We start from the raw sequence: 15,274 nt of genomic DNA, 5'->3' as shown, positions 1-15,274 counted from the left end.
TAGTTATAAAAAATATAAAAAATACCTTTGTTTAAAAAGTAAAAGAAAATAAAACAACGTTTATAGCACAGTGCAGGAAGACTGCAGGCACTTGTTTTGGCGTTACAAGGAATTGCTTTTTCTATGCACAAAATGGAAGCTCGTGGATTTAAAGCCATCTGACAAAAGTATGATTTTTTTGTTGAATGTCTTTACATTCTTTAGCTCACATGTTATGCACTGAAAAAGACGTTCCTTGTAGCGGGGGAGGAGGGGGGGGGGCAGAAACACGTGTTGTGCAGTGTTCCTGCACATTTGTTTTATCTGCTTTTAAAAACTTATTTACAGGGGTCTGGCCAGAGGATATTTTGGGTCCGTTAACGGACCCTTCACAAAAATTCGATCAACCAAAACGGACCCCTTCACAAAAATCCGATCAACCAAAACGGACTTTTCACAAAATCCCGATCAAACAAAACGGACCCTTCACAAAATTCTGATAAACAAGATCGGATCTTTCACAAATTGTTTATTGAAAGAGCCAGTGTGAAAGTAAAATAACGCATATTTCTGTGTATAAAACCGATAATTTTTTTTGAACCTTTTTTTAAGTCAAATTAGAGGGATCAGATTATAATATATTGATATTTAATATAATATATTTAATATTTAATATAATATTGATATTTAATATAATATGTATTGATTTTTTTTTTTTTTTTCAAAATCGGCTAATTTTGAGAAAAAAAAAAAATCGGCACTCTTGTGGATGCCTCCTTCAAGCGATAAATAATTCTAACTGCCAAATAAATATAATGGTTCTTTGTTTTATCACAGCTAATTAGCAGTGGTCCTGTTGTAAGCTTTTTCTGAAAAGGCATTGGTAAGCACTTTTCTCCCCTCTCATGATTTAATAAACAATAATAATATATATCTGCGAAAATGAACTTAGAACTGCAAAGGGATAGTAAGGGTGGGGGAAAAAAATATGATCGCTTCAGATAGGAGGGGGTTACCAACTTCCAAATTATCACCACTTAGCGTCTGGCGTTGAACCTTTATAATGAACTTGATTAGAAAATATTTCCCATCATTTTACCAGCTTGTCAATATTTGCGTTTTTACGGTGAGTGTGGTGCGATGTTTAATTGTTATTTTGGGGAGAAAATTATATGGGTTTTGATTTTTTCGATGCTAACAAGGATGATTAACTTTAAATAAACTCCTTTTAATTACCGTTTCTTTTTTTCTTTAGATGTCTACATTTTGAAATATGCAATCTTTTAAACATCCAATATGAGAATCATATTTTGTTCTTTTTTCAAGCTAACATCGCTTTATTAGGATGCAAATAAATGAAAAGTGTTTTTTATTTCTGTTAGAACTCTCATTTCAAGTTTTTAAAGCAAAATTCCATTTTCTGTTATTAAGTCAAAAATTAAAATGCTGAATAGATGGTTTTATTTTATTTTATTTATTTATTTTTTTGCTTCAACTGTGTCCACAGATATTAATGAAATGTTTATCATAGGACTCTAAAATGCAATTTTAAAATAATTTTTTCAAAAATATTTCTTTCACAAGCTGTTTTTATACTTTTGATGCCTTCACTTTGAGAATTGCGATCTCTTTGCATCCGCTACGGGAATCCGATTTTTAGAATTTTTTGATGATTGTTACGCTTTGTTAAGAGGGGTAAACAATTAAAATATCTTTTTATTTTTGTTTAAAATCACGGAATTTATAAGTTTTAAACGAAAATTCTGTGCTTTTTTTAAGAGTGGTCTTGGGTCAAAAAGTTAAATGCTGAACCCTATTCTGAATTTTATTTTATTAATTAATTTTTTTTTTTTGTTACAATTATTTTAAATACTGTACCGAAATATTTCTCGTATAATTTAACATAATGTAGAATGGTAGGTAAATATTGATACTTGAGAGAACGATGCCCCCCCCCCCCCACCACCAAATATCAGACCACTCCAGAATGATTTTCTCGACATAGAAGAGGGAAAACACTCGACTTTAAGTTTAATTGATGCAGTTTGTGCCATCTCTGCATTCTAAAATTTCGTTTTAACCAAAAAAAAAAAATTTTTTTGCAAAATTATTTGATTTTTCACAAAATTAATTCATTTTTCACAAAATTTTTTGATTTTTCACAAAAAACGGACCCTGTAAAAAATCCTGGACAGACCCCTGATTTATGTTTGGCGGACTAGAACTATAATTGATTGGTATACAGTGAAACCCCTCCTAACGGACACCCCTCTTATGCGGACAATTTTTAATTCCCCAGTTCCAATGCAATTAACATTATTAAACCCCTGTCCTGCGGACACCTCTCTATTGAGGACAAAAAAATTGTCCTGTTAGTGTCCACACTAGAGGGATTTTACTGTAATTTGTTTTAAATTCCAACTTGATTAATCATACCTTTAGTTTATTTATTTTTAATTTAAAAAATAATGTCTTTGTAAAATTTTTGACACAAAATTTTTTAAATAATGCGTAATTAAATTTCAGCAGGAATTTAGTTTTAAAAACTATTATATGGACAAGGAGGTCTATTCCAATAACTTCAAAATTCATCACATGTGCGTCAGTGGTTTTTTCTTAAAACATAATTGGTACTTGGTAACTCGGCTGAGTAGTGAAAGGTCGAGTACTCAGTAACTCGGTACTCGGCTACACGGCCAAAGTGCTACTCGGTACGTCTCTACTAAACTCCTATGTAAAGGCAGAAGAACCTTCTTAGATTTGTTTGAAATAGATTTATTGATAAACAAGCATTCTATTGGCTTTGTTACTTGCAATGATGCACTGTTGACTAAACTTGAAGTTCTGATTTATTTAGATTCTTTTATACATAACCTTTTCTGCCTGACTAATGATTGAACCCTGTAAACAAAAGCTTGTACACTTATTTCCATGACCTAAGTCTAACACTTAACATTTCCTTACATTATCTGCCATACCCCACCTATCTGCCCACTTAGTAATATAATCTAAATCCTCTTGAAGCTGTTTTACCTGTTCTTCATTTTCTACAATACCCATAACTTTTACATTTTCTGCAGAAATTCTTTACAAAATGGAATAGTCTTTTCTGTATTTTAAAATAGATGTAAAATGTTTGTATTATAATTTTAGTCAGTCATGTCCAGCCTCCCAGTCTGTATTTATTTGTTAGGTTCTATCTAGCTGAACATTCTAAAAGTTAGAAAGCTTATAAGGTAATTCTTATCAGTGCATGATATGCTAATTACATATCATGCAGTGCAGACCAAACTATTTAGTTTCTATATTATGTGTAACAGAATGGAAAATTTAGGCGTAAAACTAAGTTGAAATTTGCTAATTTCATTTTCATTTGCACAGTTCGGTACTTTTTGTGCCGTTTGAAAAAACCCCTATGTTCCTTCTCGGACGCCGAAGTACCTCCCTGCCAAATTTGGTCGAGATCCGACATAAACAGGATTTGTGTAGGGAACATACTGTTACGAATTCTGTAAATAGTAATTATTGTAGTAACGTAACCTGTAAATAGTTTCCCGTAATGAATATACAACCCCTTTTCATTCGGCTAAAGTATACGACCCCCTATTTTCTTTTCTTTTCATTGATAAAATTTGATAACGGTCTACGCATTTCGAGAAGAGGTAAGAATGTTGTGGAAAATTCTTCGATGTTTATAAAAGCGTCCTGCGTGATAAAGAGGGGAGTTTCGATTGAGATTTCGAACTGAGAGCATTTTTGCTCTGTTTATTGCGAGGCATTTCGCTGTGTTGTTTTCGTATTGGGAAGTAAATACGTGTGTAACCGTTGAGTTACGGTGTTGTGTGATATTTGCTTAATTGCTGATGATTAATTTAGCAGTTGTTGACGATCTTCCCTGTACATAGTGTAAATAAATTTCCTGTATTCTTAATCAAGAACTTCCTTTCAAGAAAGTTGGAAGTCGCACCGGATCCGTTACAATACATATATATATGTACACATATATATGTATATATTCTTTGTTTTATTTATATAGATTGCTTCACAATTTAGATTTATCAAGAAAAAATTCAGTTTAATTTTTTTCTCTTCCAACTTATTGTGATTTTTTTTGTGCCGAATTCCCTGAGTTATATGTGAGCAATACGACATTTATAAAGAAATTGTTCGTGTTCTTTTAGGTATTTCAGAAAAATGGTCACTTTTGGAAAAATTGCTGAAAATGCTTATTTTTAAAAACAGCGGAAAAATTGAGCAAAACATCCCCAATTTTCTGGTTTCCCGGTATTCTGGATCCCAAATAAAAGGTTCTGTGCTGTGGTTCTGATCTTAAATAAAGCTCATATTTCAAAATTTGTGTTTAAGTTCAGACTGCGATCACTATAATCATGATTCACTATAAATATTTTAATCTGTTTCAGGATGTTTTGGAACATTGGATCAAAATTGTTTGCCCCTGGTGTTTCCTCCAGATGTGTTGGAGCACAAAACTTCGCATTTCCTAGTGGTAAAAGATTGGTTTGGAAGCATTTCGGGAACCGCTCTTTCCATCTTGGAAGAAAAACTAACAACAGCAGACGCATTGTGTACAGGAGTGTAAAATATGCTGTACTTGGCAGCGTCACAATCGGACCCTTTGTTTGTTATCAGCTCTTAGATTCTTATCGAAAGAGACAAGTGGATGTGACACTTTCCGGTATCGTAAGATTTTTCAGGTTTGTATGTTTTAACTGTTTCAATTTTTCCAGTGTATCATACAAATCAAAAGATTGGTTTATTGGTTTTAATTGAATATTATGCTACATTGATTACGAAACATTGATGTTCCAAAAATTGTCAATGATTTCACATTGATATTTGGAAATAAGAATTATTCAAACATTTATTCATACATTTCTTTTGAAAATGGTTGAATGGAAAATGACTTAACAATTTATATATTAATTTATCACATAAGATTTTGGACAGTCAAAGCAAAGGCAATAATTATAGTATTAATCAATTATTAAATATACCTCTTTTTCACTGAGTAATCCTCATGTATATAATAGCCAATGATCAAGAAACACTCCTGACGTCATCAACAATAAAACTCAGGCCACGGCATAATAATTTGATAATATGTTTTGATAATGTTTCACATGCAGGGAAAGGCTTTATTGTGACAAGGCTGAACTGGATCCGGTAACTTAACTGCTTTACTGGTAAGACTCGGGGATTTCAGGGGAATGAAGAAATGAAAAAAGGGTCAACAATGGGCGCTATCTACTGGAGTTTAGAGTTAATTTGCTGGATTAAAATTTCAACTATCAAAAGGCAATTGCTTCGTTCAAATGTAAAAGTAATTTTCACCCGTCATATCTTGATGGGCGATTTTCTGGTACAACAGAATCAATAACTGGTGCCTATATTTAAACTAGAAAACATTGCAACAATACAAATAATTTTATACTACCTTTTAATAGTATATGCTGAGTAATGCAAAAACTGAAAATAAGTGTTATGTAGTGTAAATAGAGAAATAACTAGATAACATGAAAAATAAAGTGAATTGCAAGAATTATCGGGAATTCTAAAAACTTTATTTCCAAATGGTTTACAAGAAACAGAATTGACCAAGTTATATTGAAAACCCAAAATGTATCCCATTTCCCTATACACATATTTATCTATACACAGAAATGATGACTGTATATAATGTCATTTGGCCGGAGCATCTTTAGTATTCTGGGTCCTCGGGTGATAATATACAAATACAAATACAAAAGTGACGACCAGCAACATGCTCTGGGCTCAGCTAGACTGGTCCTAGTCAATTTCTTAGTTCCCAATGAAGACCAATGGCCCTCTTAAAACTATCTACTCCTGTGCTCATTATCACCTCTTCCAGTAAGCTGTTCCTAGGTTCCACTAACCTGCTGAAATAATTTTTCCTAATATCCATGTTAGCCTGAGATTTAAATAGCTTAAAACAACGACCCCTTGTCCTGTTTTCAGTGCTAAACTTCAGCCCCGTAACATCTTTCATTTTAATAAATTTAAACAACTGAATCATGTCCCCTCGGTCTCTTTGCTCAAGACAGTACATTTTTAGCCTTCTAAGCCGGGAATAATAGTCTAAATGAGAAAGTCCATTTATTAACCTTATAGCCCACCTTTGAACCCTTTCCAATACATTAATGTCTTTCTTAAGATAAGGAGACCAAAACTGAACAGCATACTCCAAATGAGGTCTTACCAAACGTCTGTATAAGGGCTGAAGAACTTTAGATTTGTTTGAAATAGATCTATTGATAAACCCAAGCATCTTATTGGCTTTGTTACTAGCTATGCTACACTGTTGGCTGAACTTTAAGAGTTTGACTGCTTTAAAACTGCTCTGAAGCTGTATGAAAATGTTATTTTTCTAATTTCATGTATGATGCAATAAATAAAATATCTATCCTTATTTAATTATGAATTTAATGTGATGGATGTTATTCTTAGTCGCAAAGAAAAATGTTGTCATTATTCATTGAAATTGTCTTGTGCATATATATATATAAACTTGTAAATAAGCTTAAATGATGATTGTTATCATTATTTTGGAAGAAGGTCAATATTTTTATTTCTTTAACTAATATATGTTAATTTCCCTTTGTATTTCTTTTCTGCAGATCTCTTGTTGTTGGTTTAGCAATTTCTGTTGATTACTGGATAAAATTGTATGGATTAGATGAGGTAATTTCATTTTGATAACATTTTATCAGGATTAAAAACCCATTTTAACTTAATTTTCAATTTTCTTGAAAATCTATTTTAACAAATTTATTCATAGTTTAGAATTTTTTTTCTTCAAAATTTCCATGATTTCCTTAATATTTTGTATTTTTCATTTGTTTGTAATATATTTTCTGATTTGGGGTCAAAATGTCGCCACCGAAATGTCGCGGGACAAAATATCGCGGCCAAAATGTCGCCGGTCCAAAATGTCGCCGGGCCGAAATGTCGCTTGTCCAAAATGTCGCCAGGCCAAAATGTCGCCAGGCCAAAATGTCGCCAGGCAAAAATGTCGCTTGTCCAAAATGTCGCCAGGCCAAAATGTCGCCGATCCAAAATGTCGCCGGCCCAAAATGTCGCCGGGCCAAAATGTCGCCTGTCCAAAATGTCGCCGGGCCAAAATGTCGCCTGCCCAAAATGTCGCCGGGCCGAAATGTCGCCGGGCCGAAATGTCGCCGGTCCAAAATGTCGCCGGGCCAAAATGTCGCTGGGCCAAAATGTCGCCGGGCCAAAATGTCGCCGGGCGAAAATGTCGTAGAACCAAAATTCGCCGGTCCAAAATGTCGTAGAACCAAAATTCGCTCATTCAGTTGGTAAGAAAAATGCAAATGTACAAAAATGCTGTTTAACACCAAATTTGCAGAATAAATGTTTACTGCCTTTAATGAATGTCTTCGTTAAAAATGGGACTGAACTAACTGAGTTTTTTGATGAATTCTAAAAAGATTATTCCGTTTTGATTCGCAACTCTCGGCTGTTTTTCAGCAAACAAATAGAATACAAGCGTTACGTTATCTTATTTCTTGTGACTCGCTATCTACCAACTGTAAAACGTTCTGACGGCGTTCAGTTCTGACTTTCGATAAATTATTTAAAACTTTTATTCAAGAATAGTGTGCGTTTGTATGTGACCGATTTTTTGGGGCCATTCTACATCAAAACCTGTGGTAAGAATTCAAACGATACCCGCAATTACCCATATATGATCTAGGGCTGCGTGGTTTTTTTGCGTCAATTCGTTCAAGATAGTGGAGTAACTGAACGTTTTCATCGATATGCGTGACTGTCATTGCTCAAAAAATGATGAACGGAATCAAATAAAATGTTAGGAAGCAGCAGGGGGACAGATTTTGGGGCAAATAACACCAGAGGGTGGAGCAATCGAATGTTTTTTTTTTCCTTTCTTTTTTTTTTATCTGTGACTGATATATCTCAAAAAGTAATACAGTAGACCCTCGTTTTCAGCAGGTTTATTTTACGCGGTTTCGATTATACGCGGTTGAAGATTTGACACCTTCATTTTATTTACGCAGATGAGTTTCGGTTTTACGCTGATGCGGCAATGCAAACAGGTAACATTTTCCTCTCTTTCAAAACCCAAGCTCCTATAGATTGCAGATTACTCGTAACTAACTGCATTTTGGCGTGCTAATAATCGAACTTGGGTCCTTGGAGACATTTTATACGATTGGTTCCAGAGCTTTTTCCATTATAGAAGTAAAGTGATTAAACTCACACAGTTCAGAACTCACTGGAAGAAGAGCTTTTAGGAGTGACAAAGGAGGTCAAAACCAACGAGGATACCGACTCCGGTGACACACAACCAAAAACGCTCACATTGAAAATTTTGAACCATTCGTAGACAATAGAAATAATCTTTTTTCTGATTTGTTAGTAAAGGAAGATTTTATCTAGGAAATGACGCAAGTGGTCATGGATGCGTTAATGCTCAGCAAAGAATTAGAGGAAAAATTCTTAATGACTACCAAAAGACTATCATAGCCAGCTCTTCTTCATAAACAGAACACGAAATTAGTTTGTTTTCTTTATGCATATTATGCATAAAATTCGATATACAGTGGCTCCCAAAAGTCTTCGTACACCTACGACTTTCAACGAAATAAGCCCGGTTAGAATTAATATTTCGGAATCGGTATTTAATTATAAGATCTATGATTATTTTTTACCAAAACTACATGAAAAGTTTTTTAAAAATATTAAAACTTAATTTTTAACAAATCAAAAATCAAAAAGTGCCGGAAATTCTATGTCACAAAAGTCTTCGTACACTTTATAAAATGTCTATTTATTATTGAATAATCTAACTTTTTATTAAGTTATTAATTATTAGAATATCATATAGTATTCATAACACCTTTTAAACGTCTGGGAATAGATTTCATTCTTTTTCTTTCTTTCTTTTTTTTTCTTTTTCTTTCTTTTTTTTTTTTTTTTTTTTTGCGTAATTTCTGAGTAAGTGTTCAACCACACTTCGAATCTTACTGTTTCTAGCTCTATTTTCGTTTTAAAGCCGTATTTTTGTAATCTAGCCTATAGATATCTCTAAATACGTTACATTAAGTTCAAATCTGGAGATTGAGGGGGGTTTTTCTGAATTTTAGGACGATTTTTGAGGCACTAGACGCAAACGTTGAAAACCGAGTGCTTCATATCGTTATCTTGATAAAAAAAACAAAGTTGTTTCCAATAACCAAATTTTTGGTTAAGAGTTCAAAATTGGTTTTTAAAATATTTAAAGGAACAGTATAATTCATTATTTCATCAAAAAATTCCAAACTACCAAGTCCTGATGATGATATGAACCCTCACACTAGAACACCTCCACCGTCGTGATTAACTGATCCAACTAAGTTCTTAAGATTAAGTTCCTAATTTTTTCTTCTATTTACAATTATGCAACAATTTAACCAAAAATGTTGAATTCATTTTTATCTGTAAACAAGACGTAATTCTAAAACGTTTTTAGCTTATTTATCCTTGATTTTGCGACGAAAAGCGTAAGCTTTGTGTTTTTCGTGCGAACAAGAAAATTTCTGCGGGAAGAGGCCCCATTTAATCCAGCTAATCAGAGAACTTGGTGAAAAATTTTAGGTGAAAATTAAACGTACAATTTTTCTTTTAACTCTGTAGAAACTTTTACAGCACTCAAATGTATATTTTTTATAATTTTTTCAACTTTAAATCTCTGATCACGTTTTGTCAACTTTGCCGGTTGACCTTTTCTTACCTTGTTTTCGGTCCGATTCCTTTGTTTAAAGCATTTTATCAAGCAATCTACTATACAAACAAATAAATTAACTAATTTAGAGTAATTTCAAACCAATTTACCGCAACTGTGGGAAACAAATTCGAATTTTGAATGGTGTTTGCGGTTTTTTTACGAATACCAGCGATTTTATAGCAATAAGCACAATATTAAGAAATAAATAAACAAAAAATTAAAGCCAAATGACTTATAAGGGTCAACACAATGCAAAAATAATAATAAAACGGCATATGATAATTTTAATCATGAATTTATTCGAAAATATTTGGGTGTACGATGACTTTTGTGGCGTGTTATTTCTCTGTCTCTTTGTTTTCTGACCCATTTCAAAAAGTAGATCCGTTAATATTTTGAAAAAACCAATGGGTTGTATTTAGAATGGCATAGGAATGTTGTGAAAAAATATTGGACTCCATATTCGAATTCAGTTTCGAGTTATTTTGGTTTTACTAAAAAATTTCAAAGTGTACGAACACTTTTGGGAGCCACTGTAAGTACACATTAAACTTTTCATACAATTAGTCATCACTAGAATGAAGTATTTTTTTATCTACGGAACCTAATCCCTATTTTGAACCCATTCCCTATTTTTGATATTAGGTCTCAATTTACGCGGTTTCGATTTACGCAGCATTTCCGTGGAACATAACACCCGCGTAAAACGAGGGTCTACTGTACAAGTGTTAAGAAAAAATTTGGTCTACAGGTATATCTTAAAGGGCGAGTTGCTCATTTATTTTTGGCTTCAGTCATCCCAAAAGGATGGATCACCGAATATTTTTTATCGTTTTATGTGACTGCTATATCTCAAGAAGTAATGCGAGGATTCATACAAAAATGTAGTATGCAAGTGAAATTAAACGAAAACAAGCCTTATTTTCGTTCTAAGTTGAATTTCGTAATCGTTTACGGTGAGTCAGTGTAATTAAATAAACAATGAAAAATATACTGAATTTAAATATGAGAGGTTGAGCAAGATATAAATAAAATCTAAATTAGCCGTGTATTCCTCTCATTTTTGTAGCACTTTAACTAGCGTGGGTGTTAAATAAAAACTGAGTTTGCATTCTTATACAATTTGCGTAGTAAAAATTCAATAATTAAAACAGCATTTTTTTCTGAGAGGGGAAAACTTATTTGTTTATTATTATTATTATCAGTATTCTTTTCTTTCTGAATTACCAAGCTATATTGAGCTAGAACTATTACTTTTTGAAACTCATTTTAAAAATAAGTCTAGGTCAAAATTGATCTGAATAATCTCATTGATATCAGTTATTTCACCCTACATTGTGAAATTTTTTCTTTTCTATTTAAAATTGGAAAATGTGATTCAGCTGACAAGCGCTACTTCGCAAGCATGAAAGTATCCTCTTGAAAACCTCTAATAAAATAGCTGTTCTGAAATTGTCCCCCTTGATGTTCTATCGAATATATAAATTTCATGAATGTTGAGAATTGAAAATATTTGTCATCGCGTAGAGTCGTTTTTCAAAAATCTGAGTGAAAGACACCTGTTTTAGCAATTACGGGTTTCATTGATTTCAAAAGATTTGACGGTGAAGATTTCGACGTAATTTCAGAATTTTACTCATAAGACAGAGTTTCCACGGCAATAATCTGTCATCTCTGTTAAACATTTGTTTTGCTGTCCCAAAATCCCGGTCGCAAAGGACATACAAATGTCCTCTCAGAGGAAGGTCTCGAGCAGTCTTGTTAAACTTCTTCAGTTTCATTTCCAGAAAAAGTCTCAGAACAGTTTTGATCTTACTTTAACCAACGTATATCTCACTGAAAACGTACAGTTTTTTTTTTTACAGTTCTTAGGGTGATGTTAAAAAAATCTCTGAGAAAATTAAATTTCATTGATACCTTTCTACTTGATTTCCACCCTGGCCCGTGATTTCGAATTTTTCTAGTGAAAGGGGAGAGGGAGGATAACGGGCATATAACCAATGCACATTTCATAGGATTGCTATAAAAAGCACTTCCACTTGTATATATAAAAAAAAAATTCAAAGTCGGGGGCCATTCCGCCTGATCCCCTAAATTACTGACTTGTCGCTAAGGTAATAATATGCTAGAGTGAAGGAGTTATTTGTTTTTACTTCATTACGCCAAAAAATACAAACCGCCTATTCTCTTGCCATATTCACATAGCGCCTCACTATTCTTTCATTCGCCTTTAGAACAGTTTAATTTTACTTCCATACCAATTTTTTGTCTGAATCCTTGAGTTACATCTTGATCCTTTGCTTTACATCTTGAGTATTATTATTAATCAGATTAAACGAGAAAGAGAAATCCGTTGCAGCAGCCTTTCGCATGTTTACGTTCTTAATAGTATACAGAAAAACGTATGTTTTTCTAAAAACTATTAATTTTCTGGAATTAATCTGATGCTTACGAATTAAGACAGGAGAAAACGTTTGGAATTTTTGAAGGAACTTACTTTGAAAGGCAATTAATATTCTTTCGCAACTTTTATGCTGAAAAGCATCGACGTACAATTAAATTTTTCGTACCAATTGAACTAGCGAATTTTGGGCCGGCGACATTTTGGACCGGCGACATTTTGGACTGGCGACATTTTGAACCGGCGATATTTTGGACTGGCGACATTTTGGGCCGGCGACATTTTGGACTGGCGACATTTTGGACTGGCGACATTTTGGGCCGGCGACATTTTGGGCCGGCGACATTTTGGGACGGCGACATTTTGGACCGGCGACATTTTGGGACGGCGACATTTTGGACCGGCGACATTTTGGGACGGCGACATTTTGGCCGCGACATTTTGGCCCGCGACATTTTGGCCGCGACATTTTGGGCGTATACCATATTTTCTGTATATTCGTATCTCAGTAACCTCAGAGTTTCTATGAATCCATTTAATCCAGTGGTTTCCAATCTGTGGGGTAAGAAGGCATAGAATTATTGCAAGGGTTATCATATGTAGCTGTTATCAAAATTTTTGAACGAAAAAAAAGGAGAAAAAGAAAGTTATATCAGTGATAGAAAAAAAATAATCGACAAAACGTATGCATCAGAATTATATTTTTGGACTCTATAACTTTTGGTTCAATGCCAACAAGCTAATCATTAATGAACATATTTTTAACCATCCAGCTCACTTTGGCAGTTCTAAAATGCTAACTGGATTCCTATGATCCTTGCTTGAATTTTATTTTGCCAACTTGAGAGGTCCTAGAAAAGTGCTTGATTTTTCAATGGGTCCATGAAAAATATTAAAAGCACTTAGTTATTCTGATGAAATTTTTGATAGTCCTTGAAAATAAGGGAAAAACCAATCCGTACTTGTGGACAATGAATTTTCTAAAAAACTCCTCGAGAACCCCTTGAATGTTTTTTTTTTGGGGGGGGGGGGGATAAGAATAAAAACTCTTGGTTAAGTGAACAGTCTTTCCTATTTCATGGTGATTAAAATTAAAAAGTGAAGCCATAAGATTATCAATTTGTATTTCACCTTTTATATTTAAAAATATTCTCTAGGATGGTCCTTATTTTTGAAGTTAAAGATATTTTATGCGACGACCCCTCAATTTGTTGTTAGAAATAAATGATCCTTGCAAAATTTTAAGTCAATCCATGAATATTAACCCATGGCCCTAGGGCCCCCCTTTTTCGAGTTTCGAAGAAAAAATTGCGAATTTTCTCATTTTTCTGTAAAAATATTCTTACGTTTCATATTTAAAGTAATTTGAACCTCAACAGATGCTGCTGCTTTCAGACCGACCATTCTGTCACTTTCATTCTATAAAATTTTACATGTTACAGAGGGTACATGCACACCAATGGCCTTGGGTCAAGCATACCGCTTTTCTGCGCTCGTTTGAAACCAAGCGGCAGGGGAACATTTCTTTCCACAAAGATGGACACAAGGCCATTCATTAATTGCCTAGGCTATTAATGAATGGCCTAGGCAATAAATGAATGATCTTTGACAACAATAAATTGCCTCCTCCAGGCTCTGGGGGTGTTGATTTAAAAAATTTCCTGTGTTTGTAATAAGTGTGGCAAATAGGGTTGCTAGGTTTCAATGCTATAAATATAATAAATGGCAATTATATTTTACAGAAAACTAGATCCAAAATCGCCTCCTCTTGAGTCCCCTGAGTTACAACTTGATCTAAGAAACAGAAACTGGAGAAGGAACACTATTAATCGAAGAATTTCGCACTCAGTTTACCAAAATATGAGTCACAAAAGCAATTTATTTTACAAGACTATCAGAAAAAAATGCATACAATTGAGATACATTGAGAAAAGCATACAATTAAGGTAAAGTTTCTAAAGCACTAATTCATTCTTATTCAATGTAAAATCTTTAGAGGATATGGAGTAATTAAAAAGATTAATTTTAGTGCTACCTCACTGCAAAAGTATTTTTCAAGCCTTGGAGAAACAATATACGGGGTCTGAAGTAAAAACACGAAGATTTGTGGGAAAATTATCAAAAGTGTTAAAGTTCAACGTCCTAGGGGCACGTGTTATTATCAACCGATCAAGTTCAAATTTTGCGCAGATTACTTTTTATTATTGTGTCACAAAACTAGGGGCATCACTTGTTGAATTCCGAAAAAAAATATTTCCCATATAAATAAGGACAACCCTAATATTCTCAAACAAATTTTATTTAAAATGCCAATTTTTTCTTCTGTAAAGGATTCCAAAGAATACGAGGAGGCTATTAAAAAATGCCATCAAGTTTCTGCAAATCGACTTCTTCAAGGCTGTCTCAAAAACGGTGGCCTCTACATCAAGCTGGGGCAGGGGCTGGTGTCCCTCAATCACATTTTACCCCCTGAGTATGTTGAAATTCTTTCTGCTCTGCATGACAAGGCCCTCGCTCGTAAAGAGGAAGAGGTTTGTTCCTGTCTATTGGCATTAAGATTCCTTTTAGTTTTTTGCACATCGAAAGACAAGATATTTAATGTCGGCTCAAACAGACATTTTAGGAAATCGTAAAAACTTAAGAAGTTTTAAAATCTATTTCGTGTGCATTTCAGGGGTGTTAGTGATCTGAAAATTTTGGGTTGCCGTTTCCGAAAATTTTGTGCTGACAACACATTCTAAAATTGAAAAATTATTTTTTAAAAACTTTGAAAATGATTTTTTTTCAGTGATTTTGTAATCCTATTTGAAGAGTTTGTACCGGGATGGGGAGGGTCAAGCATCCTCATAGTTTCCGAAAATTTCACACTGTTTTCAGAAAATTTTACTTCAGTCCGCTTGCACCCTTGATACATTTCTTGCTCAATATGACTTGAAGGGGGAAATTATTCTATTATTCTGTAAGAATTATTCTGTTTGTACCGATTGAACAGCTCATATTATTTCATTATTTATTTCATTATATTGGTTTTTAAGTGCTTGTTTGTGCATGAAAGTTCCTTCTTTTCTTTTGTTATCATTAATTTTTATGGGTTTAAAGTATTTTTGTACTTG

General features: G+C 33.6%; 1 protein-coding gene across 2 annotated transcripts in view; it reads left to right on the top strand.

The window, feature by feature from the left end:
- The window catches only part of LOC129224013 (uncharacterized aarF domain-containing protein kinase 5-like), a gene marked incomplete at its 3' end in the record, with an annotated part of 41,489 nt that overhangs the window by 9,199 nt on the left and 17,016 nt on the right, over positions 1 to 15,274 (top strand). Inside the window, 5 exon segments of one of the 2 annotated variants that reach the window (XM_054858408.1) lie at positions 3,163 to 3,215; positions 4,161 to 4,286; positions 4,401 to 4,694; positions 6,636 to 6,699; positions 14,492 to 14,692. In XM_054858408.1, the coding sequence (XP_054714383.1) occupies positions 4,402 to 4,694; positions 6,636 to 6,699; positions 14,492 to 14,692 (558 nt within the window). 2 annotated transcript variants of the gene reach the window in all.

Source organism: Uloborus diversus, chromosome 6 (assembly GCF_026930045.1).
Source record: "Uloborus diversus isolate 005 chromosome 6, Udiv.v.3.1, whole genome shotgun sequence".
Taxonomy (NCBI): domain Eukaryota; kingdom Metazoa; phylum Arthropoda; class Arachnida; order Araneae; family Uloboridae; genus Uloborus; species Uloborus diversus.
The sequence above is the reverse complement of the archived record's forward strand: the minus strand, read 5'-3'. Positions and strand labels throughout refer to the sequence as shown.